The sequence below is a fragment of the Zalophus californianus genome, chromosome 4 (assembly GCF_009762305.2).
Source record: "Zalophus californianus isolate mZalCal1 chromosome 4, mZalCal1.pri.v2, whole genome shotgun sequence".
Classification (NCBI taxonomy): domain Eukaryota; kingdom Metazoa; phylum Chordata; class Mammalia; order Carnivora; family Otariidae; genus Zalophus; species Zalophus californianus.
In genome coordinates, this window is record NC_045598.1 from 91,346,762 (window position 1) to 91,373,399 (window position 26,638).

Consider the following 26,638-nt stretch of genomic DNA (forward strand, 5'->3'; position numbering starts at 1 on the left):
AAAGCCAAGGCTTACAGAAGGAAGTTCCTACCTCAAGTACTCAGGGGCAACCAGAAGAGTGGACTGCTAGAGTCATTTGGGGCAAACATATACAAGAGCAGGGAGAGCAGTATAACAGACTCTCGGTACCGATCACCAGCGTCACCAACTGCCAGCACAGGGCCAGCAACGAGCTTTTAATGACGGATGAAGAAAGCAGCATGATTCATCTATGTTAAAATAAGCTTGGAGAAGAAATGGATTATTAACGAACATTTGGCTCTAACTAGTGGAATTATAGGTGATTTTCATTCTGCATCTTTATTATTTCTTTTGCTTTCCAAATTTTCTACAAGTGTATTACTTTTATACAGAAAAACAAAAACCTAAAACAAATTACGTATTGTTTCAAGAGTTAGACAGCTATCAGTTTACTTAGTCAAATAATTTTTAACTTATGCAAAATAAACAGAAAAAGATGAATAAAGCTAAATAAGATGAGGTATTAATTTTGGATGAGATAATTTCCTTACCTCAATCTGGCGAGGAGCCGATGTGAATTTCCTCCCCATCTTGTCCCTGGCAATAGCCACAAGTGTGGTTTGCCCAATAGAGACAGCTCGAAGGATATAATTTTCAGAGTATTCATCCTGTTCCTCCATTAGCCTGCAAAGACATAGGTGTTTTTAGGTAAGAAAGATTTGATTTTGGGGCGCCTGGGTGGCTCAGTCAGTTGAGCGTCCAGCTCTTGGTTTTGGCTTGGGTCCTGGTCTTGGAGCCATGGGATGGAGCCCCTTGCCAGGCTCTGCACGGAATCTGCAAGTCCCTCTCCCTCCCCCTAAAGTCCCTCCCAAAATAAATACATAAAATCGTTTAAAAAAAGATTTGATTTTAAGAGTAGCCAGTTATGCTTCTTTCTAAGATGCATAACATTTTCTGTTCATTTTAACTCTAGTTAAAGGGAACTGCCAGAAAATAAATTTCCACAGTCAAGACAGAGTTCATGGCAGGGTGCCTGGGTGGCTCAGTCGTTGAGCGTCTGCGTTCGGCTCAGGTCATGATCTCAGGGTCCTGGGATCGAGCCCCGTACCAGGCTCCCTGCTCAGTGGGAAGCCTGCTTCTCCCTCTCCCCCTCCCACTGCTTGTGTTCCCTCTCTTGCTGGGTCTCTCTCTGTCAAATAAATAAATCTTAAAAAAAAAATTTACTATCAATATTTGCAAGCATGTAAAAATGTAAATACTTCAGGATTATTTGATGTATGTTTAATTTTAAATCTTTAATCATATGATATCCTTACAGTGTTTTTTATCTTTGGCAGGAATTGAAAGGTGGAAAAGCTTATGCAAAGGTAAGTAGATGTTCTTTTACTCTTTTGGAACTTTTAATATCACTCACTGCTATTTATAATCTTAAAAATCAAATGGTTTGCTCCTCTAATTGCTATTCAAGTTGACTGTTTTTATTTTTTTAAGATTTTATTTATTTTAAAGAGTGCAAGCGGCAGGGTTGGCGGGGGGAGCAGAGGGAGAGGAACAAGCAGACTTCCTGCTGAGCGCAGAGCTGGAAGCAGTGCTCCATCCTACAACCCAGAGATCATGACCTGAGATGAAATCAAGAGTCAGACGCTTAACCAACTGAGCCACCGAGGCCCGCAAGTTGGCTGTCTTTAAATAAAGCAACTTGGAGATTGAACAGTTGGATCCAGCAATAAATTAAAGGCACTTTCTTTCTAAAAGCTGATTATGGGATGGTATTCTTACATTTCTGCTTCCCTACCAGAAGATGATCTCTGATTCCATTAAGCAATAGCATCCAATTCAGTCTCCCTTGGGAAGTATTACCAATCCCACCTCCCCTCACCCCACCCCCCGCCCCCGCAGTGGAATAGGGCCTCTCCTCTGTGCTCTCTTAGCATTCTGTAGTACATGATTACTACTCTCCTTTATACTTTTACTAGCTATATGGAATTACTAGTAATTAGTGTGCTCACCTTTTTGCTAAATAGAAGGAATTAGTAATACTGCCAGAAATGCACATACTCCTCTTTTATTTTCAGTCTCTAATGGTATCTCTATCAATTCAGTCATCTGAGCCAGGACACCAGCTTAACCATCAAGTCTGCCTAACTCCTTAAAAGTACTTGGTTGCAGTGTCAGTTATGATGCTCTTTGCTACAAGTAACAGAATACCCTCCTCACCTAGAGGTTTGGTTTTTTTTTTTAATTTCACAAAGCAAGTAGATATGAAACAGAGCTGCAGATGCGAGATAGAGCTGCTCCAGGATTAGTTAAGCCACTGGCTGAAGGACATCATCAAGAACTCATGTTACTTTTCTCTTTTCATTCTTCCATTCTCTGTGTGATGATTTTATCCTTGCCTAGCTCTTCTCATGGTCACCAGGTGGATTTTTAGTCCACACATTCACATATGACAAAATCTAGCTGCTTCTCCACAAATGGCTTTCTTTTTTTCTATTTTGAGTGAGAAAACTTTTCCTAGTCAGCCCTCAGAGGATTTCCCCATACCTTTCATTGGCCACAACTGGATCATATGCCCACTCCTATACCAGTCATGGGCAATAGGAATGGATTGCCATGGCTACCTTAGACTAATGACAGTTTAACAATGAGCTAGAGGTTGGGCCACTTTCCTTTTGCACATGGATGAGCTAAGGGTGGACATTTGAATAAAATCAGGGCTCTGCTAACAAGGAATATTATAACATCGGATGATGGTGGGGAGGCAAAAAACAGGGTCTGCTGCAATTGACAAATCTTGATTTCTCCCTTCTCCTTTAAAAACCATCCCTTCTCTCCATTCACAAGGCCAGTGCCATAGGTTATATCTTCATTATTCGCAAGGCCAGTGCCATAGGTTATGCCTTCACTATTCACAAGACCAGTGCCATAGGTTATGCCTTCATTATTTCTTATTTAAAACCTGTACTGGCCTCCTGTCTTTTATTCTCTGCCTCTGATTTCTCCCTCCATCCATCCTCTGTACTATTGCCATATGATCACTCTGAAATTCAAACATGATCATTCCTCCACTTTCAGTCCTTCAGCAGCTATCTATTGCCTGTCAAGGAAAATGAAATGAAAAGTCTTTAACCCAGCATTTAGACCCATCTTGGACGCCATCTGTGAATGCTCACACTCACTTATTCTTATGCTTCAGACTTACTGCCCTCAGAAACTTCCTGGAGTGTACCATGCTATTTTAGCCTCTTTGCCTTATAACTTGATATTTTCCCTGTTATGCATGTGCTTCCGCCTTCCCTTGTCCTGTCAACTCATACAGCATTAGACAATTTAGTCATCCCTTCCCCTGAGAAATTTTCTTTTCTTTTCTGTCTTGTAACTGTGCCTTCTTCTATCCCAGCATTTAAACTTTTTTTATAAGAATGTATTTTCTTTCTATCTTCTCTCATTTAACTATGAGCTCCTTGAGACTAGGAATGATTTACATTCCCAATGCCTAATGTTACTTGAAATGTAGATGCTCAGAATTATTTGCCAAATGAAATAATATCTACCACAGCTATAACTAGTAGCTATGTAGATACACCATTTTAATGAGACTGTTATCTCAGTAAAGCCAAAGAGAAAATCATGAGGAAATATGGACTCTCTGGTGCCTCACCAAGTCCTGATCTGTCCTGTTCATCACTGTTTTGCAGTGTCCAGAACAGAGCCTAGCACATAAAAGGTGCTCAGTAAATGTTGACCTTCAGCCTGAAACATCACAGCCTTCATTGGTAACCTGCAGCCTAAAACATCACATTGACGTACCCCACCTTTTAATATGCTTTCTTAATGGTGACTGATCAGATTGTTTTTTTTTTTTTAATTATGCTTGGTGACACTGTAATACCAGCATACTAATGGTGGATGGTAAGCCAATGGGCCAGTTTTTGCTCAACAAATACGTATTAATTAACTGCCTACCATATGGCAGCATTGTTCTTGGCGCTGTTATATGCTTATGGAAGGTTGGAGGAGACAGTAAACAAAATAAATATGAGATGTGTATGTATGTGATATGATGACAACTACTAAGGAGAGGAACAAGGCAGGCAAGGGGTAAAGGCGGACGGGGTAGGGGAGGAAGGGAGGAGTCAGGGCATTAAGAATGGTCATGGAAGGCCTCTTAGGTGGTATGTGAACATAGACCTGAATGGAGTGAGGAGGAAAGCTACAAGATGATCTAAGAATGGGTCAGGCAAAAGAACAAGAAGTGTTAAAGGCCTTGGGGCGGTCTTGGCATGTTCAAGGAAAAGGACATTGTGGCCAGGAGAGTAAATAAGAGAATGGGGAAGTGAAGTTGACAAGGTGGTGGCCAAGGATGAAGGGACCATAGACAGTCAACGTAGACAACTCTTGCAAGGAGTTTTGCTATAAAAGCAGAAAAGTAGTCCAACAGACTGGGGAGAGATGTGGGATGAGGTTTTCTTTTGTTCATTAAGATGGTAAAAACTGGCATGTTTGTGTGCTAATGGGAATGGTTGGACAGAGAAGGGAAACTTGAGAGTGCAGAAGAGGGGGAGGAATTCCTGAAGCGGTGAACTTGAGCAGGCTGGGGGAGAGTAGTTGGCCTCGGATCAGAGCACAGCCAGTTCACCTACAGCACGCAGGGTATAGCTGCAGGCAGGTGAGTGCGTGTGGCCAGCAGTAAGAGCTTCTGGATGTTAAGTGCTCTTTTGATTGCTTTTAGCTTCTGAGTGAATTAGGAAGCAAGGCATCAGCAGAGAGTTTGGATGGAAAGGAGGTGCTAGAGGTTTAAAGGGAAGGGGTAATGTAGGAAATACAGCCTTCAGATGATGTGTAATCAAATAGCCCCATGAATCTTCACATGCTTATTGGTATGTGGCTTTGCCCTAGATACATCCAGGCTTTTCTGCTGATCTGCTGGACCCCTAAAAGGCAGTAAGGCCAGAGTAACCCTGTGAAAATTAGGTAGATGTCACCTGTGGCTGATGTGTTCTGACTTACTGCATTTAGGAATCATGGCCTTTCACCTGGTCTGTAAGTTCTTATTCTCCATCCTTTTTGTACCAGTTAAAGGCTACTAAAATAATGCTCCAGCCTTTAGTTAAAATCTTCATCTTAAATGCCTTCTTATGTGCCCAGTATGTGTCTTAAAATCTTAAAGCAGGCAGCTTAAAATCATAGCAGTGTTTGAAACTGTTAGTACTTTTTATTAGGCATTCAGGGAGATGTGCTTAATTGCAAAATCAAAAACATTTTTTGTTGTTTTTAATAGAAGACTCCATGTGCATTTAGTCATGTAGAATAGAACAGACTTTGTAAAAAAAAAAAAATAGGGCATATTTCTTGTACCGCTTGGAAACGAGAAATAGGGGTTAAACAACATCAGAGGACAGAGCGCAAGACGATCTTCGGTAGCTGCAGAAAATGGGGACTGAACATGGGTAGTAATGAGAAGGAGGAACAGGTTTGAGCTAAACTTTTGGAGAGCAGCATAGAGGGTTGTTGAGGGGCACAGCTTTGGGGAAGGGGAAAAGGTTTCATAAAAAGGGATTTAGCTTAAGTGTTATCAGCAAGACAAATGTTGTGGAAGGTGGTGAAGGAGAAGGGGCTTATACCAAAGAAAACTTAAATCATTCTATTTCTTGCATGGAAAGTAAGAATTTAATAACCTGCAACTGTCTGCAGTCACCAGTGGTTAACTGGGAATGGAGCCAGAATCAGAATAGGGAGAAGAATGTCTAATCAGTTTTCTTTATGCATATGCAAATGATCATGATTGGTCTGCTGCTATTTCCCACAGTGTGGGGTGAGTACCACTGCTACTTGCAATGATTTTAATTGTTTGATAAACTTATTTTTACTTTAATAGTTATGTATTTCAGTGTGTACAGAAAAAATATATATATTAAGCACATCAAATCTGTGATTTCAGAGATCGCATTGCTTAAGACAAGAATAGAATAGGTAATACATTTTCACAAAAGAAGCAAGCCAATTTAAAGGCACACATTAAGCAAATAATAGAGCAGATATTGTTAAGATGGCCAAAATTGCAAATAACTGAACTTTGAGAAAACTTGTCTAGAACATGGATTGAATATTTATTTTAAGGAGAATATGATAGAAACCTAGTAGATACTCTATTAATATAATTCCCTTTCTTTTCATAGCTGGGCTTTGCAGACCTAAACCTGGCAGAGTTTGCTGGATCAGGAAATACCACTCGTCGCTGTTTACTGGAAGGCTATGATACCAAAAATACAAGACAGGATAATTCCATTCTTAAAGTAAGCACGTTTTGAGATTTGCATGTCAACAAATGAGAATCTCTGCCTTTAAATAAGCATGGGTATATACAGCCAAGGGCAAGATGGGAAACGGTACTGAGATCATAAGCTGACCACACCACTGAAACACTCACTCACCATCAAGGGAGGAAAGCTACCCCAGTCACAGAAGCAGTGAAAATTAACAAATGTTCACCTTCATGATCCTAAGGTGTTTCTGGAGCTGTGAACATTCAGGGAATAGTACATACAACTGCTACAGCATAAGGGCTCATTGAGAGTAAGGAGCATGATGAGTGAATACCTTAAAAATGTTAATCAGTCCCAAAAAGTGACTTCCCAAGCAGCTGTGGTGGGCACAGAGAAGTCACTGGGCTTTCCTGTAACTAGTAAAGTGACAGGTGGAACTCACTTTAGGCATCTGCCCTGTTGTTTCCAAGTACCATCAGCAGCCTCCTATTCTCCTGGCCACACTTCAGAGAGTTGCTGGGGGTATTAAATGAGACCAGTTGAGAAAATGTTTGTAAAGTGCCTTGTACTTGGTAAGACTCACTGGACATACATTCTGCTGTATTTTAGTTAGGTTTCCCCATGATGGTAGCTTATCTAATGATAGGAAAGGAAAATAATTCAGAATAAAAACTGGGTGGTCGGAAGTTAGTGGAGCAAAGAGTTATCCTATACCTACAGTTTTCAAACTTTGTTTTCGGTAAATATAACAAAAAATTTCAGAGCACTTGCATATACCTGTGTGACATAAACAGTGTTGGGTCAATGGGGTAGATTCCAGGTAAAGAAGCCGAGACTCAAGTTAAGTGTCTCACTAAAGTCATTGGGGGCAGAGCAGAGGCCAGAATGCGAATCTTCTGCCATGTGGTCATTGGTCTTTTCATGTTATCATGCTGTCTAAGCACCAGACTCAGAAGGAACAGACTGTGCTGTTCATTCTTAGACTGACCCCAAACAGACCACTAAATTCAGTTTCTTCATATTTGCAGCATAAGAAGAGTGGTAATCCTTCTCTGAATTACAGTGTTTTCATTGGGAATTGAAATAACTTTCTAATTTCAGACTCCCCCATCCTCACCCCATTCCTTAGGCCCAGCTCCTAGAGTAGTTTCCTTCTGGCTCCCCATTGATCCTTTCACACCATCTCTCCCACTTGGTCCTACAAAGAACTTACTCTTTTTTTTTTTTTTTTAACTTTATAGTGCAAGAGCGTACACGCACAAGTAGGGGGAGGGACAGAGAAAGAATCTCAAGCAGACTCCCCACTGAGCACAGAGCCCAATACGGGGCTCGATTTCACAACCCTGAGATCATGACCTGAGCTGAAACCAAGAGTCAGACACTCAACTGACTGAGCCACTCAGACACCCCATAACTTACCATTTTTTAGATCACACCATTCAGCTCTCACACTCTTCCTGCCTGAGCTGTATCATCGCCTGGCCACCTAGTAACCTTCTCTCTCCTGCTCATCAGTGACTTAGCTCCTAGCTCACAGTTTCTCTTTCCATCTCTTCTGTCACCATGTTTTGGTGGCTTCACCATCTGGTGGGTGATCTATCCTTGTGGACTGTCTTCTCTATGCATTCTTTCCCTCTAGCTAATCTTTTATGTGCCTGAGGCCTCTCCGTTCCTTATACTGCCCTTCACCAGCAACCTTTTCTTTTTCTTCATCTCAGTTCTCACCCCCAAACTCTAGACTTTTCTATGTCTAGAAACTTCACCACACTATTCCCCTCTGCTACTACTGTCTCTTATGTTTCCAGTCCTCTTGGTCTCCTCCTCACTTCGCTGTCCTTCACCTTACTGTTCTCTCACTCTCTGCCAGCCTCTACTTGCTTCCACTTCCCTCTTTATCCAGCTTAGATTCCAGAATCCACGATTCTCCTATGCTTAAAAACACTCCTTGCTGCTTTGCCCATCTCCCTCATTGCTGTCCCCTGGTGAGTCCCTGACCCCAGTCAAATTCAGCTGACCTCTCTGGGCCTACACCCTAGTTGCCAAACGTTGCTGGAGAAGATCACACCACCATATAGCTGCCGTTCCTACAGTCTTGCTCACCACCATCAAGCAACTGTACTTCCTTTGTAAGCGTCCTTTCCTGGTTTTTAAATACTCTTTTTTTATACCTTCTTTCTCCTCGTATCTCCACACACCACCTTTGTTCTCAGCTAGTGGTCTTACTTTATCCTTTATGGAGAAAACAGAAGTCATTAAATTCAAATTCCCTCGTCTTCCTGTTGCAGAATTTACAGTTCTTCCTGTCTCTCCAGCCCTGTTACCCCTTTTGCCCCCATTACAATGAAGGAAATGTCCCTCTCCCTGTCAGAAGTCACTCCTTCCTCTTAGGTGCTAGAGTCCAAAGCTTGCCTAATCAAGAGCTCTGCAGCTTGGACTATCCCTTCTCCTAATCATCTCTATCTCCAGTGAATCATCCTCATTAACATATGAAGAAACAGCTCTCATAGCCACTGTATTCAAAACAAACAAAAACCACTTCTCACCTCCTCCAACCACTATCCCACTCTCTCTGTTCTGCTTCCCCACACAATGTCTTAAAAGCTGCATGTGCCATCTCCATCCCTTCTGAGACATTCCGGGTATTCAAGAGTGCTGTTTTGATGTAGTTAGAAACCAGACTGTGGAGTTCTTTGGAAGCCGAAGGGATAAGGATGCCCACACAACTGGCCCAGGTCCCACATTTAATAAGTGTCGCGCTCAGAGAGAAGAGGAACAGTAGTGGAGGCACTCGGGTGAAGAAATAAAAAAGAAATGAGATTCTCTTAGGATACATGTCAGCCACTAGTAGAAAATATGCACGTATATAAATTTTCTCTTCTTCATAAAGACCATGAGTTTCAGTATTATGCAGTCCTAGTTTCAGATCTCAGCTCTACCCTTTATTAGCTACCTGATCTTGAAAATATCACTTCATCTCCTGAGCTTAAAAGGAAAGTATCAGGCTCTCCTAGGAGTTTTGAACACTAAATGAAATCATGCAGTATACAACACTTAGCTTACGCCTGGCACATAAGTCTCAAATCACGATTGCTATTAATGTTGTTGTTATTACTGCTATTACCGTTATTATTCCCGGAAGAACATAACAAGATCCTACGGTTGAGTCTTAAAGAGACCGTCAGCAAGTAGAGAAGAGCAACGTTTCAGAAAGCATTAGCAAAGCTTTAAATTCTGTTCTAAAGTTGGAAAAAGCCCAGAAGCATTCTGCTCTCACAAGCCACTACAGGCCCCACCTTGAAGGTCAACATGGCACGTTGGAGGGAAACATTCCAGACACTTCAGCACCACAGGAATCTGGGAGGAAAGACATACAGGAGACCACACGAGCAGCACACACCCGCGGGGCCGTCACAGCACCGGCTCTCCATTTCCACTTTCCCACGCCGATACTTGCCATTACCAAGTTTTGAATGTTGAAAAATGGTCTGTGTAAAGCAGCAATTTAATACTGGATGTAACCCAATTCAGCAATCGCTTTATTGAATAATCTCTGAATAGGAAATACTGGCCTAGGTTCTGTGGAGGATGCGTGGATTAGCAGAACATGGCTTCTCCTCTCAAGGGAACTTTTATAATCATATTTCTTTTTCTAATACCCAGGTTTTGATCAGTATGCAGCTGATGTCTGGTGACCCGTGTTTTAAAACGTAAGTTGATGCTCAGTAAATGAATTATTTATCCGAAAGTATAATAGTCATTTTTTTTGGTCTAAATGTTTACATTCATAACTTGTAGTGTTTACGAGTGAAGGAACTGTTCTTTTCCTAGGAGACTGACCACATAGAAATTACTATTAACCCTTTGCCAAACGAGCTCCCCGCACTCTAAAATTATTTAAGCTGTAGATCTTTCATCATCTTCAAGTTTTGGGTGAAACTATACAATTAAATTTTTGAATTTGATCTCTGTGGACTTAGTCATTTCTTCAACAAATACCTGTTAAGTGCCTTACCATATGCTAGGCCCTATTCTAGACACTAGAGAAACAGCAGTGAAAAAAAAAATAGACCAAGTCCCTGACCTCTTGGAGCATATATTCTTAAGAGGAAAACAACAAGCTAAGAAATTAATGTATAATATAAAGATGGCGATGAGTGCTTTGGAGAAAAATAATGGAGGGTAGGAGGGCATGGTGGGGAGAAAGTTTGCTGTTCTATAGAGAGTAGTCAAGATGAAAGTCTTCCCTGGCAGATGGTATTTGAGCAGAGACCTGAAGGAAGTGGGGAGCACACCATGCAGATATTTGGAGAAAGAGCATTTGAGGTAGAGGCAACAGGGACAAAGCCCTTCAGGGAGAAGTGTGTTTGGTATGTCCACGGGGCTGCCAGGAGACCGGTATGTCTAGACCAGACAGAATGAGGAGGAGGGGGATAGGAAATGGGATCAGATGGTAAAGAGTCACCTCAGCCACTTATAACCTGAGATAAAAAGCTACTAGAGGGTTTAGAGCAGGGAAATAAAATTATCTGACTTATGGCTGCTAGGTAGAGAATAGACCATTTGTGGGAACAACGATGGGAGCAAGGGCAGAAATAGGTAGATGAATTAGGATGCTATTTCCGTAATCCAAGGTTTAGGGCCTGAGTAACTCATTTATTGAAATGGGAGAGCCTCTAAGAGGAACAGGTTGGGGGTTGGCAGCTTGGGTGTTGGACATGTTACATTGGAGATCCTTATTTAACATCCAGCCAGGCACTTCAAGTAGACAGTTGGATATGACTACAGAGTTCAGTTGGGAGGCCCAGGCTGGAGATACAAATTTGGAAATCATGACATCTTCAGCACATAGAGAGTAGTTAAAGCCGTGACATTTGATTAAATGACCCAGAGGGAGTGAGTATAAAAAGACTGAGGGGTGGGACACTCCAGTGTGTTGGAGACTGGGGAGACAGGGAAGAACCAGCAAAGGAACAACTTTGAGAGAGGAGGAAGGAACCAAAGGAGAGGACCGTCCTGAAAACCAAGTGAAGGACGTGTTTCAAAAAGGAGAGAGTAACCGGCTCTGTCCCACCCCATGGACGTGGATCACCGAAGATGGGGACTGAGACTTGCCCTTTGGCTCTGCAGTACAGAGACCATCGGTACCTTTGTCAAGCACTGTGGTAGAATGCTCTGAGCCTGCAGCCTTACTGGAGTGGGTCAAAGAGGGTTTGGGAGGAGAAAAATTGGAGACAATATAAACAATTCTTATGAGGAATTTTGCTGCAAAAATAGGAACAGAAAATGGAGTTACAAATAAAAAGAGGATACAGGGTCAAGGCAGGTCTTTGGGGTTGTTTTAAGATGGGACACAGTTCAGTATATTTGTGTACTGATATGAATGGTTCAAGAGAGAAGGAGAGAGATGGTACAGAAGAGAAAAACAACAGTTGCTAGACAGTGTCCTTGGATTGTCAAAAGGAATAAAGGCAGAGAATGTAGCTTCAGATTCAGGTACATGAAAAGTGGAAGCAAATAGAAGTTGCTTTCAAATTGTTCCTGATTTCTTAGTGAAATAGGAAACAAGATGATCACAAGAGTGGGGATGGGAAAGATGGAGGTGGGGGTTTGAGGAAAGATGTGTAAAAGTCCTCTCAGAGCGTAGGAGAGTGAATGGAATGGGCAAAGGCAATTCCTGAAGACAATTGAAAAACAAAGTTAATTATATATTATTTAAAGATCTGAGAAAAAAATATATTTAGAAAAGAAAACCTTAATTATTTCCCTGTGCATCAACTTGATGTTTTTAAGAGTACTGTCCAGGGGCGCCTGGGTGGCTCAGTTGGTTGAGTGTCCGACTCTTGATTTTATCTCAGGTCATGATCTCAGAGTTGTGGGATTGAGCCCTGTGTCAGGCTCTGCGCTCAGCGGGGAGTCTCCTTAAGATTATCTCTTTCCCTCTCCCTCTGCCCCTCCCACTGCACTCTCTCTCACTCTAAAATAAATTTTTAAAAAAATTTTTAATAGCAATGTCTATATAGTTCCCTATTTACAGTGTTTTGTAAAGATGAAAATACATATTTTTGTAAAAATCAATTATTGATTAAACTATGCGTTTTACTATAACTTATCCTTCTTGTGTTGTCATCTCTCAAACCATAATTTCCTGGCTTATTTCTTTACATCCTGCTCTCTTAGGACTAAACAATTTTTGCTATACTGTATTTGGCTTCTTAGGCTAACAGTGTTTTTCTAGTGGAATCAGCTTAGGGTGAAATGAGAAAATGAGCAGCAAAACTAAGTAGAAGAAAAGGAATTCATCATTCCTTCTCGTGAACTTATGAATATTCCCTTTCTGGCCCTTTCTGTACCATTTTATCTATTTGTGCAACTCAAATACTAAAGAGCTCAAAAATAGATCATCTTATGTTCTATATTATCTCCAGGAATGTAAATCTGACAGTCTAGAATTTATATTTATAGAGAAAGATGTTTATAACTCATTAGAATAAACAGACCTTACCTAATCCCAAGATACATAAAAGTATTTCTTGGGAAAAACAAACCCCCAATATTTATTTTCTCTTTTCTCTGAATATTTGAAATTGTACACATATCAGTGGAAAAGGGGCAGCTCTGACACATCCATGCACTTGCACATGCTGAATATGGACTGAATAGAAAAGTGTTTAAACGACTGATGGAAAAAGTAAATTATTTTTATTAGGTTGTATTTCAATATATATCAGAAATGTAAAATCACAATGCTTTAGAGCTGAAAAGAATGTTGGAGGTTGTCTAGTCCAGTGATTTTTTTTTTTTCAGAATATTTAGCCACAAAGTCCTTCTGCTCAAATGTATGATGAATCCCAGTATATCACATTCTTCTGTTGAGGGGCAAAAAGGTAGAGTACCTTAGTACCGCTGAAGTCTCTAAGGGAGCTTCACAAAGCCAGTTTTAAAAGTATTATATAGGGCGCCTGGGTGGCTCAGTTGGTTAAGCGACTGCCTTCGGCTCAGGTCATGATCCTGGAGTGCCGGAATCGAGTCCCACATCGGGCTCCCTGCTCGGCGGGGAGTCTGCTTCTCCCTCTGACCCTCTTCCCTCTCGTGCTCTCTATCTCTCATTCTCTCTCTCTCAAATAAATAAATAAAATCTTTAAAAAAAAAAGTATTATATAATCCAAGTTCTCATCTTACAGATGAGGAAACTAAGGCACAAAGCAATTGAGTGATATGACTATTTGTCTGTAAGACCTAGATGTATGTAACTAACTGCTGGGAGGTGCATTCTACTATTCTCTCTGCTTTTATCTGTCTTTGAGTTTTTCATGATATAAAGTTTTTAAAAACCTACTAGAGAAACTAACAAGAATACAGCAGATCTTTGGCATTCTCAGCTTTAAATTCTAGCTTGGTATTTTATGAGCAGAGGATCTGTAACATGGCTTGTATTATTTTTCTGAAAGACAAAATGTCATACCATAAGCCTGTATTTATGCTTAAGACAGCTGGTAAGTCAGGCTCCTAACTACCTGCCCTGAACTCTGTTTTGTAGTTCTCTGCAACTCATCAAATAGCCACCAACTCTTGTAAAAGAATGAAACTGGCTGAAAAGAAAGCGAACCACTAGTACTAATAAAGGAAAAGAATATTTCGAGAGAAAAATTATATGCTACACTGGCACCTGACAATTTGGTGGTAATGCAGATCTAAGGATGATCTAATCCTCTTGAGTAGCTGGGGCTCTGGAGCATTCATATTCTAGAAGGAAATTAAGATTTGTCAGAATGACTTAATGACTATTATTGTCTCCCAGTTTAATTCTTGAAACAACTCTGTGATGCATTATCCATATTTCTTAAGTGAGGACCTTGAGGCTCAGAGGTTAAGGAACTAATTTGTCCAGGGTCCCAAGATTCAAGATTCACTCATTTATTCAGTACATATGCATTGATTGTCTACCATGTGCTAACATTTACCAAACTAAATTAAGACCAGTCCCTGCTCTGAAGGATTCAGTATTTATTTGGGAGATAGACACAGAACATATGATGCTCTCAAGGCATAGAGGAGAGTCCCTAACTACTTTTTCTTAAAAGCCAGGAAAGTCTCCCCTGGGGGGGGTGGGGGGGGAGGAGGTGACACGGAGCTAATTTTTAGAGGATGAATAGGAAATTACGAAGCAGAGGAGGTAGGTGAAGACACTCTAGGAAAAGAAAATGACTTGCTCGAGTTTATGGCATTGTTACAGGGCATGAACACCAAGTAGGTGGTATTGTCATTTTAGGTTATTTTTCACATACTCTAAACATTACTGTGAAATTAAAATTTCATCTCTCTCATTCTGTAATTGAGCTATATTACACAATTTCTGATAAGGTATACAAAAACATTTTCAGAACAAAAAGGGGTAACAGAATAAAAACTGACACTACTAGGCACTCAATGATTATTTATTCAACATGACTGAGTTGTCTAGGGAGACTTAGGAGAGTTGCCAAGGCCCAGCTAAGATTTTAGATTATAAATTTGCCTCAATATCATTCATTCCCCATCGTTAATGAATTTTCTCCATAATGCTTAGTTGCCCCAGTGTTTGAGCAGTTCATGAAGAAGGCTAAAATTATCCAGGGTTGGGGCTCTTCAAGGTTTTGGAGACTACAGAACAAGGGGTGCCAAACTCAAGGTGTTGCTAAAAGGGTTATGGCCCTGAAGTCAGGCCTAGGCAGGAAAGGGTGGACCCCAAGGGAGACTGAGAGAGGGGGAGAAAGAGAAGAGTCCACAGGCCAGGAGCTCTGAAGGCTGGAGAACGGGTCTGAAAGGTGGCGGGATGGAGACACTGTAATCAGGCCACCTGTGAAAGAAGAACAAAGGACCTGGTATAAAAAAAGATAGGACAGGCCAGCATGGGTCACGATCAGTGATTAATGACTGTGACTGTAGGCTCCATTCTTTGTAAGTGTATTTGTTTTGCATATTACTTTTTCTTATGGAATATTGAATGCATGGGGTTTTTTTTTCCCACTATTTTACATTATTTAAAAATCCAACCTTTGGTAATTGAAGAGGTAGGTCTAGGTCAGACTGCAGAAGGCCTTGTATTACCATTCTAAGGAGTTTGAGCTTTATCTGGAAGGAGCTATGGATGTTTTAAATCAAAGAATAACATGTTCACATGCACACTTCAGAAGGACCACAGTGAAAATAGCACAGATAGAGGCCGACTAGCGAGGAGACTTTTGTGGTCATAAGGTACAAAGAAGACCAAACTGAAGTAATTAGTGGAGGCTGAGAAGAGATGATGAATAGGAAAAATATGAGAGAATCTGTGTGATTTGGAAATTGATTGGTTATGGAGAAATGCAAGTAGGGAGGACCCAGAGGCTGCATCTAGGATTCTGGTTTTGGTTACTTTATGGACCATGATGGCATTCAGAGTTGGGGAATACAAGAAGAAAGCAGATTTGGGAAAAAGAAGATGGCTTCAGTTGGGGATATATTGACCTCAGTGTACTTGCAGGACACATACTTGAAAGTATCCCAAGAGGGGGCGCCTGGGTGGCTCAGTAGGTTAAGCATCCAACTCTTGATTTGGGTTCAGGTGATGATCTCGGAATCCTTGATCTCAGATCAAGCCCCATGTTGGGCTTGCGCTGGGTGTGGAGCCTACGTAAGATTCTCTCTCCCTCTGCCCCTCCCCCCACCCCTACCCCTATTCATGTTCTAGATAGATAGATTGACAGAGATGATAGATTTTTTTAAAAAGAAAATGTCCCAACAGGATGTGCAATTTTGGAATTTAGGAGATCATATGATAGAAATAATCTATAAATTAAATAGTTTTAATGGCAATCTTAAATGCCTGTTCAAGGATCTGAATAGCCTGAGAATTCTATTGAGATAATATAAGAATTTAAGAATTACCACATAGCATATGTACACATACAGTATATTCACATTTACACATGTGTACATACATGTATAATTTTATATATACATATATGAACATATGCACACTAATAACCACTACTTTGAAATGTACAATTTGTTTTATATTGCTTTACATTTTTTTGTTACTGTTGCATCTGGCCGGTTTAATGTTTTATATAGATTAAAAAGATAAATTCTGTAGATTAAGGCAGCTGAATGACAATTATTGAACTGTCATGAAAATATTAAACTGTGGTGTATTTAATCTGTGGCATGTGGCATTAGCCCCCCACCCAAGATGTCTATGTCCCAATCCCCAGAACCTGTGAATATGTTGGGTTAAATGGCAAAGGAGAATAAGGTGGCAGGTGGAATTAAGGTACTAATCTGCTGAACTCACGGAGATTATTCTGGGTTCTCCAGATGGACCCAATATAATCCCAAGGGTCCTTAAAGGGAAGAGGTATAATTCAAGGGAAAAGGTAATTGGAAAAGTATCAGGGTCAGAGGGAAATGTGAAATACAGAACAGTTGGAGATGGGACCTTTCTGGCTTTGAAGATGGAGGAAGGAGCCATGAGCTAAGGAATGCAGGTGGTCTCTGGAAGCCGGAAAAGACAAGGGAAGAGATTCTCCCCCAAAGCCTCCAGGGAGGAATGTGGTCCTGCCAACACCTTGATTTTAGTCCAGTGGAACATATGTTAGACCTTTAACCTACAGAAATGTAAGATCATAAATTTGTGTTAAGTCTCTAAGTTTGTGGTAATGTGTTACAGCAACAAGAGGTAACTAATATACTCAGGCTAATTTTTGGTCATCTTTATTTTGGAAATACTTTTCTAGTTTATTTTAGTGATCTTTATTTTGGAGGTACTTTGCTAGTGCGTTTTGAATTTCAATAAATACAAAATAACAAAAAGAGAATTGCCACATAGTGGGTCAGTTTCACTATCCCTTCAGCCACCTTCCTATTTTACCTCAGGTCACCAAGGGATAGTCTCTAGGAGGATGTGATTTTTTTTTCTAGACTATCAACCTTAATAGGTTAGGGATGTTTTATTTAAAAAAAAAATTCTTGTTAGAACTCAAACTGGCCCCTCCCTGCTTCACAGCTTCCACATGGAGATAGGAGCCTTGAATTAGCCAATGAAAATATATCCATCACCTACCCCAGAGAATCCAGCCCAAAAAGCAAATCTGAACAACTGGAGTTCTTTACAGACTCCCCCTGGGGCAGGTGAACTGTTTACAGAGAAGGTAGAAGATAAAACCATGGGGACAATTTATAAGAAGTTAGCAGAGCCAACAAAAGAGCTTAGGCACTGGAGCAGGAAGCATGATGCAACCTCACAACCTCAGGCACAAAGGGGCTTAATGCCCCTCGTCTATCTCCCTGCATTGTCCGAGAGTTGACGGCAGAAGCATCCTCCACTGATGGTGCTGGGGAGGCAAGGACAGAGCCTCTCTCTCTTTCCCACACTCTGTGAAGGCAGTGTCGTTTCTGGTCTCACATTTTCTGTTGAGTAAAAATCCTTTCTCCCCCTCCCCCCCATGAATCTCATTCCAGTTTTGAGGAAGCTCGTACAGTATTTGTTGATTTTTATTACGCTCACCCTCAGAGGAACATTAAGCACGCACCTTACTAAGGCTGTATACTGATTCCACAACCAGTCTTTAACACTATTTCAAGCTTTCAGATTCACCCATCAATCAAGTTCTGATCCTTAGAAGTATTTATTTATAGGCCTCCTTCTACATCGATGTCTATACCCATTGCTGGTGAATCTGAATCTCTGGAAGAAGACAGAAAAGGTGGAGAGACTCTCAAAATCCATCTTGGAATAGCAGGTATGGATGTGTGTGGCATACTGTTTTTTTCGTTTGTACTACTTGACATCCTAAAAGATTCCCAAAGTCCCACCCAGATTTAAAATTCTTTGGGTAGATGGCTTGATGAAATGGGCCAATAATTATCAGCAGAGTTTTAATTATGCAGTTTTTGGTTAAGCCAATGCTTCATTTGTCTGAAACAGATTGCCCTGACAGATTAAGAGCTAAACGTTGCAGTGACACACACCCCCCCATTGTGTACTTCAGCAGGAGTTTGCCTATTCCACATGCCCAGCAACCTGTCAGGTGTTGCTTCTCCTCCCTGGATCACCTTCCTCTGTCAGTGGTTCCCAAACATGAGTGTACATCAGAGTCACCTGGTGGGCTTGTTAAACCTACAGCCGGAGGTTCTGATTCGGTGGATCAGGGTTGGGGCCTAAAAATTGCATTATTGTGTTCCCAAGTGACACGGATGCTGCTTCTCTGGACAGACTCCCAGCCACAGTCACAATCTGCTCCAGGAGTTAAAAGCAGGGTGGGGAAAATGTTAAGCTGGCTGAAGAAAAAAAGACTTAGGAGCTTCCTTTCTTTTCCTTTCTTTCTTGTGGGGAAGGTTATTATTTGAAAGAATGAAAAGAAAGGTGTAGTGATGGGATTAACATTTTCTTTTTTTTTTAAAGATTTTATTTATTTGACACACAGAGCGAGAGCGAGAGCGGGAGAGGGAGGGAGAGAGAGAGCACAAGCAGGGGGAGCGGCAGGCAGAGGGAGAAGCAAGCTTCCTGCGAGCAGGGAGCCCGATGTGGGGCTCGATCCCAGGACCCTGGGATCATGGCCTGAGCTGAAGGCAGTGGTTTAACCAACTGAGCCACCCAGGCGCCCCGGGATTAACATTTTCATCACCTTTCTAGATATGCAAAGATAAGGTTTCTTATTGATAATAAGGACTACAGTTCTCATGATTTAGGATCAATCCTTTGCATACTTTTAAACTTTCCATTAGCTCCTTCTCTTTGGTATTTAAATATTCTGAATTCTTTATTTTAAAAAAAACTCACTGGCCCTACATCCTCTGTCTACTGCTCTTCTGTGTGTTCGTGCTCTTCTTCCTGCAGCCTCCCCTTCCCTGCTTCTCCCCTTTTCCCCTTCCCTCTTTCATACCTTTTAGAGCCAAACTTCTAGGAAGAATACTGTGCATTTATTCCTAAACACATGTGACACCTGGCTTCCGGCTTCTGCGCTGTCTTATGTCTCCAGTAACAGGGCTGTCAAATCCTGTGGGCGTTTTTTCTGCTCTCACCTGACTTGGCCATCTACTCTTTCTTGAAGCCTTCTTTGCCCTTGGCTCCCACCTCTCTGACCTTTCCTTATCTAGCTTCTTGGAGGCTCTTCATCTTCTCCCACCTTCCTCTTAAATGCTGATGTTCCAGAGTTCAGTTCCCTCTACTCACCGTCCCTGGGCAATATCCTCTATTCCCTTGGATTTAACTATCACATTCATGTAAATGTGATCATGTAAATATGAATCGAACACTTTGGTTTACAAATCTGTGTTGCCTCCAGACCTCTCTCCTAAACTCCAGGTGCACATTTCCAAATGCTTTCTGGGAAGGTCCACTTCATGTTCCCTGTTCTACTGAAATGCTTCTGTTTCTCAGCCATACTCCAAGTTCCTCCAGATCAGGTCTTACTTGTCTTTGTACCTCCAGCGTAAGGCCAGGGGCACAGGAGCCATCCACTGCATGGTGACCTGGCATCTTCTCAGGCACTTCAGGGTCCCCACACCTGGCACAAGTTTTCCCAGCCCTTCCTCCTGCATCTTCTGTCTCACTTATCCTTGCACACTCGAGTACTGCCGCTCGTGCCTGCTAACCACCTCTCTCTCAGCTGGGGTCTTGTGAAAACCTTCACTCCTCCACGCCCTGTCCATCCTGTGGCCAAGATGTAGATTAGTCACATCACAGCTTTGCTTAAAGCCAGTGAATTATTTCCTTCTTTAAACCCATAGAAAGTCCCTCACGATCAGGCATCTGTTCATCTCTCTTTTCCCTTCAGTCATATCTGCCCAACTACCCAGTATTCTGACTGTACCAAACTGTCTGCTCTCTGCAAATGAGGCATGCTTTTCCCCACCAAGTCTCGCCGAGGAGTTGCTATACGTGCTTAAAGACCTCGAGGTAGGGGCACCTGGGTGGCTCAGTTGTTAAGCATCTGCCTTCTTCAGCTCAGGTCATGATCCCAGTATCCTGGGATCAGGCTCCCTACTCAGCAGGAAGCCTGCTTCTCTCTCTCCCACTCCCCCTGCTTGTGTTCCCTCTCTGTGTCTCTCTCTGTCAAATAAATAAATAAAATCTTTTTAAGGGGGGGAGGCGCCTGGGTGGCTCAGTTGTTAAGCGTCTGCCTTCGGCTCAGGTCATGATCCCAGGGTCCTGGGATTGAGCCCCGCATCAGGCTTCCTGCTCAGCGGGAAGCCTGCTTCTCCCTCTCCCACTCCCCCTGCTTGTGTTCCCTCTCTTGCTGTGTCTCTCTGTCAAATAAATAAATAAAATATTTAAAACATAAAAATAAATTTAAAAAAAGACCTCGAGGTAGCCTCCTCTATGGGGTCTTGCCCCCACTACCAGGTAGTGTTCAATGTACTTATCCTTCCAAGCTCTCTTAGTAACACTTTCTCAGTGCTTGCCACATTGTATTATAACCACTTCTACCTCTAAACTCTGAGCATTTATTTTGTACTCCCTTTATCTTATATACTACTGGGCACCTGACTTGGTAAGAGCTTAATAATTATTGAATGAATACATTTTGAAAACCAATAGATAAATGAATTAAAATCTGAGCCAACTCTCAGAATAAAAGGTTAGTCCTATATAATTCCTGATATGAACCAGTACTTTGGGTTTCGATCTTGCTGTAGCTCACTTTTGTGTTTAGGACCACTGTAAAGCAGGCCCAGGGATGCTGGTTTGGATTCATATCCTGTGGCCCGACCGGAAGTGAGAAACCTTTGCAGAAGGGCCGGGTCACTCCAGTAGCCTCCTTGTTGGGCAGCATTTCTTGGTCCAGCTGCATCCAATATCATTTATAGAACTGCTGCTTATAATTGCTGTGTTACTCAGTTGGTTTCCTTTTGCCTCTAAGTGAAAAACAGTTCTAATTTCCAAATATTTCACGCTAATGAAAATGGCCACAGTTTTGCATTCTGAGGAACCTCGTTCTGAAAATATATAATTGGCATCTGGAATATGCATATTATCAGGGAACAGCTAGAAATGGCTTTGACCCTGGAGTGGTTTTTTGGTTTGGGGTTTTTTGGGTTTTGGGGGTTTTTTTTGTTGTTGGGGGGGGTTTGTACATTTACTTTGAAACTGAATACTATAATCAATTCCTGCGAACTTTTATTCTCACTGCTACATTTCATGCTGTGATTTAAATCACAGACATTTGCCCAAATTATAGCCTAGCACTAGCAATACTAACATTAAAGTCGTGCTCTTTAGTTTACTGCTGTGATGGATTTTTTGAGAGCAAGATTTCCCCAAAAAGCACACAAAGACCTGGCTATTTTATGAGTATAAGAATACATCCGACTCATTTTTATTAGAGAAATACTGAATGTCAAAGCTGAAATGGTTTTATTCAAGATAGAGTGCTGTTAAATCTTATAAAAAAAAGTATTTCTTCAATAAACTGTTTTTTATATTTCTTGCAGTTGACATTGTACCAATTTAAAAGGGTCTCTTTCACTTTGTAACTAATTTTTCTTGATAATGAACTTGGCAGTTTACAAAATCTGCAGATGAGAATACAAATTGACCATTGACTTGTTGGCAGTCATAGTAACACTGTGTTATGACATATTGCAGATCTTTCAGCAAAGAGTGCCTCTGTTCCAGATGAACTTGGCGCCTGTGGACATTCTAGAACATCAAGCTATGCAAGCCAGCAGTCAAAAGTATCAGGTAGAGACTAACAGGTTGAATTCCTTAGACATTTATTGCTCTAAAGGATTAATTGAAATTGCTGGGGTGTGGAAGAAGAACGCTTGATTGCAGTGTATTTGATGTTAGTGTTTTATCCAAAGCGCTTTTCTCTGACAGGGTATAGCTCGTGCCACTCCCGGTCATCCAGTTTTTCTGAGCTCTGTCACAGGAGAAACACCTCAGTGGGAAGCACATCAACGGGAATTGAAAGCATTCTAGAGCCGTGTGATGAAATTGAGCCAAAAATAGCCGAAACAAACCTTGATCCAGCCGGCAAAGAAGATACCGCTTCGGAAATGCTCACCAGGTATCCTTTCAGTCTGTGCTTAAATGGGGAGAAAAAAATAACGTTGTTCTCATAAGAAAAAGGAGGGGAAAATTTTTTTTTAATTATTTTCCAAGATGCCCAGTGAAGCAAGATTCTGTAGAATCTCAGCTGAAGCGAGTTGATGACACCAGAGTGGATGCAGATGATATTGTGGAGAAAATACTACAGAGTCAAGACTTCAGCCTAGATTCCAGTGCCGAAGGTATATGGGTAATATTAAATGTGCATAGATGTCTGCAACCCAGGTCCGTGTAGTCCATGTGCTCAACCGGAAAGGGTCCTTACATCACCCTGACTGTTGCATGTCGGTAAAATGAATTTCATTGCCCATGAAAATCTGAAGATAACTTTGTAGCTCATTTATTTCCAGGAATGAATATTAAATTGGGAGAAGAATGAACTTGAGTTTAAAAACATCAATTTTGAAGAGAGGTTTTATTGTGTATGCCTCAACGTCCACCGTGTTTATATACCTTATGGCCAATGTCTACATCTGTTTTGACATAACTGGACACTAGTACTTCACATCAGTGTAATTTGGAGGGTTGGGTGGTGATCTTGAGATGATAGCGAATAATAGAATCTTTTATTCCTTCCTCAGCATTTTCACTGAGGCTGGAAATTTACATGCCACCAGTTTGAAAGGTGTAATTATCCATGCTGGTGTGAATAGAGAGCAGTTAACAATGGACTTAGTTTCACTACGTAACTGGTTGTAAAAATTTACTTGTGGAAATTTATAGGAAGAGATGTCTTCTTTACTCAGTTTTAAGGAAAAATAGCTTTAGGGAAGTTGAGAAATAACTATGAGGATATCTTCTAAATTGCCTGTTTGAAAACATGCGTGCAGCTTTTTAAGTTTTTTATTTCTTTAATAAAACTTTCTGAAACATAAAATATGAATTGAGTACAATAGGAATATTATTTGATGACAATCTAGTAAGTGTACCTATAACAAGTATTTTAAATGTGAATTGCAGAAGAAGGCCTGAGGTTATTTGTGGGTCCTGGGGGAAGTACCACCTTCGGCAGCCATCATCTTCCAAATAGGTATGTAGTCCAGACAGTCTCTTATTAAATAAAGAATACACTGCCGTTTTCTTTTAAATGTTCTTGAGTGGAAGATGAAGGGTACAAAGTTTGTATTAAACTGAGGCTAGAAAACACATACAGTGATTCCATGAGAAGAATTACAGCTGAGTTTTCCTTGAGTATGTTTGAAATTATAAGTTTATTTGTTGATTTTCTTCTCTTTTTTTTTAAGATTTATTTATTTATTTGACAGAGAGAGACACAGCGAGAGAGGGAACACAAGCAGGGGGAGTGGGAGAGAGAGAAGCAGGCTTCCTGACCAGCAGGGAGCCCGATGAGGGGCTCAATCCTAGGACCCTGAGATCATGACCTGAGCCGAAGGCAGATGCTTAACGACTGAGCCACCCAGGCGCCCCTATTTGTTGATTTTCTTAAGTGTGTTTTTAGAAGGTATTAGTAGAGGACCAGAGGAGCATTGGGCAAGATGCAATTAAAAAGGGATGTTTAGGAAAGAGTTCTTAGGGGGCACCTGGGTGGCTCAGTTGGTTAAGCATCTGCCTTCGGCTCGGGTCACGATCCCAGGATCCTGGGATCAACTCCCACATCGGGCTCCCTGCTCTTCGGGGAGCCTGCTTCCCCCTCTCCCTCTGCTGCTCCCCCTGCTTTTATACTTGTCCTCTCTTGCTCTCTGACAAGTAAGTAAAATCTTTAAAAAAAAAAAAAAAAGTTCTTAGTCTGATATTTTAGAAAGAGCAAAGCAGAATTACCTTTCAGTCAGTGATCTTGTCTGTTGTGAGCAGTTACACAGCCACTCAGCAGCAAACACTTAGTATTAACCTTTTTTGTACTCCCCTCTTCTCCACCCTACAAGAGTCTAATCTACATACTAAGAACAGCTCAGAAAAAACAAACATGATTTTGGGAGTTACTCAGATTCAGATGAAGAAAAGGTACCTGCCAGACTTACCATTCAGTTTCCCAGCCCTGCAGCAAATAGTCATGAGCCCTGATGCTCAGAACACTTGAGGAATTCTGATCTCTGCCCTGACGTGCACCCCCGATACTCAGTATTTCCACATAATATTTATGTAGAGTTCCAGGATAAGTCAGAGTTGGTTAGGGAGCCCTCCTTGGTCCAAGACAGTTATTTTATTCTCTAATGCTCACAACCTCAAAGAATGTCTCATTCATTTGTTCCACCAGTACTGGTCTTATTGAGTACCTCCTATGTGTCCAGCACATCGCAGGGTCCAAAAGATACGAAGGGTAACAGTAAATACCTACAATCAGATGTGATGGGTAGGTAAGAGAGGGACATACAAAGAGACTATGAGGAGATGGTTCATTTGAACTGGGGATTTTAGAGGATGTAAGCACAATTTATAGTTTTCGTTACCTCTCACTGACTTACCCATTCATTAAATTCAGTAACTATTTATTAGGCCAAGTCATGGGTAAGGATGCAAAGCAGAAAGACCCAGCTCACCCTCAGCTAGCTTATGTTCCTAGCACATGGGTTGGCAAATTACAGCCTGTGAGCCAAGTTGGCTCACTGCCTAGTTTTGTAGAAATAATTTTATTGGAATACAACAACACCTATTTATGTTTTACCGATGGCTGCTTTGATGCTCCCGTAGCAGAGTTGAGTAGTATGTAGAGATCACAATGGCCCACGAAGCCTAAAATATTTATTCTCTGTCTCTTTGTAGCAGGTGAGATAGACAAACTAAAATTTATAGCAGTATAGTAAGTACTATAATATAGAGAAGTAGAGGAAACTGAGAGAACAAGATAGGACCTCACTCAGAGAAAACCTCCTAGAAAGTTGACACCTATAAAGAGTCTTGGAGAGAATTAAGAGGTAAATGAGGTTAACAGGTGGATATGAGGAAGACAAATATTCCTGGTAATCGGTTCAAATAGAATGAGCTTGTAGGTATAACAATTATATCATTATATAACAGTAAATATATAATAATTACAGGTAACACTGAGCACTTATTTATGTACCAGGCACATATATATGTTTCATTCAGTTCTTACATTATCTCTTTCAGTACTCACAAGGTACTGTTATTAGTTTGTAAAAAGAGAAAACGAAGAGGTCAAAGAAATTTGCCCAAAGCCTTAAAACTAGTAAGTGATAAAACCAGGATTCAAACTCCTGTCTCTTTGAGTCTGAACACAAACACATTTGTGGTGGCTAACTATCAGACCTTGCTGGCTTGTGAATAACCTGACCTACTTAGGGAGTTGCCAGTGAACAGGTACTCCTGAAGAGGAGTCATGGGAAGGAGGCTGTGGGACATGAGGTTGGCAACAATCTCAAAGCCAGGTTGTAAATGGCCTCTATCACCATAGCAAAGAGTTTATTATCTTTTTTTATCATGTGTACAGTTTGATCATTCTTTGCAGGAAAGTGATCTATCAGACGGGCATTTTAGAAAACTAGTCATAATTTGAGCGGGTTGGATGGGTGGGCGGGGGAGATTGGAGCAAGGAGAGACTAGGAGAGGCATCTATGAGGACAGTGATAAGTACGGTCAAGAGAACATGTGTTTTTGAGTTAAAGAGTTTGGGTTATATCCTAGCCAGACCACTTTTGGGGCCTCAGTAAATCTTTTAATCTCAATGGAATTTTAGTTACCCCTGTTGAAAAGCGGGGGTAATCATGGGATTGATGTCAAGAGTAAATGACATAATATACTGAGTAAGCTCTAGCAATTATCAATTTAGGTAGAAGAAACACAAACAATACAGTTCCAACCAAAAGGAACCAAAATAGTAAATGCTCAAAGGCACAAGTTATCTCTACTCTCATTTCAGACTGCTCAGGGTCCAAGTCAGACTTCCCACCCCTATCTGCTTTACTGATGTTATTAACCTCTGTAAGGCTTATTTTCCTCACCTGAAAAATGGGAGTGATAAATATTACCTAACTCATAGGATTTTACTGAGGATTAAATTAGATAACTAATGTAAAGTATTTAACACAGTTAACACATGGACAGCTCTCAGTATATGCTGGTTGTATATATTGTTGTTACTCCGAGGAAAGAAAAATAATTTCTATTTGAGAGATAATCTAGAACTTAGGATATAAAAGCATTCATAGTTTTGAGTCCCACCCCCTTTCCAAATGAATGTTAGAAGAATCATCACCCAATGCATGAAAGCCTAACATTATAATTAGGGGTTGAAGTAGATGTCACATGCCACAGAAAGGCTGAGAAATGTTAGAGATAGTGTATTATGGTGAGAAGAGAATGTGCCATGCAGTCAGACATAGATTTCATTCCTGGCTTAGCCATCATAACCCAGCTTGGC

At 41.1% G+C, this 26,638-nt stretch overlaps 2 protein-coding genes across 5 annotated transcripts in view; one reads left to right on the top strand and one right to left on the bottom strand.

The window, feature by feature from the left end:
• FAM102B (family with sequence similarity 102 member B) overlaps positions 1-26,638 on the top strand; it is an 88,047-nt gene that overhangs the window by 57,590 nt on the left and 3,819 nt on the right. The window contains exons 3-10 of the mRNA XM_027591211.1: positions 1,299-1,328; positions 6,141-6,257; positions 9,888-9,934; positions 17,883-17,986; positions 21,835-21,930; positions 22,069-22,258; positions 22,354-22,481; positions 23,260-23,329. Coding sequence (XP_027447012.1) covers positions 1,299-1,328; positions 6,141-6,257; positions 9,888-9,934; positions 17,883-17,986; positions 21,835-21,930; positions 22,069-22,258; positions 22,354-22,481; positions 23,260-23,329 — 782 coding nt within the window. The remainder of the gene's footprint in view (positions 1-1,298; positions 1,329-6,140; positions 6,258-9,887; positions 9,935-17,882; positions 17,987-21,834; positions 21,931-22,068; positions 22,259-22,353; positions 22,482-23,259; positions 23,330-26,638) is intronic.
• HENMT1 (HEN methyltransferase 1) overlaps positions 1-26,638 on the bottom strand; it is a 59,589-nt gene that overhangs the window by 8,270 nt on the left and 24,681 nt on the right. For all 4 annotated transcript variants that reach the window (XM_027591117.2, XM_027590850.2, XM_027591034.2 and 1 more), the window contains exon 8: positions 513-645. In XM_027591117.2, coding sequence (XP_027446918.2) covers positions 513-645 — 133 coding nt within the window. The remainder of the gene's footprint in view (positions 1-512; positions 646-26,638) is intronic.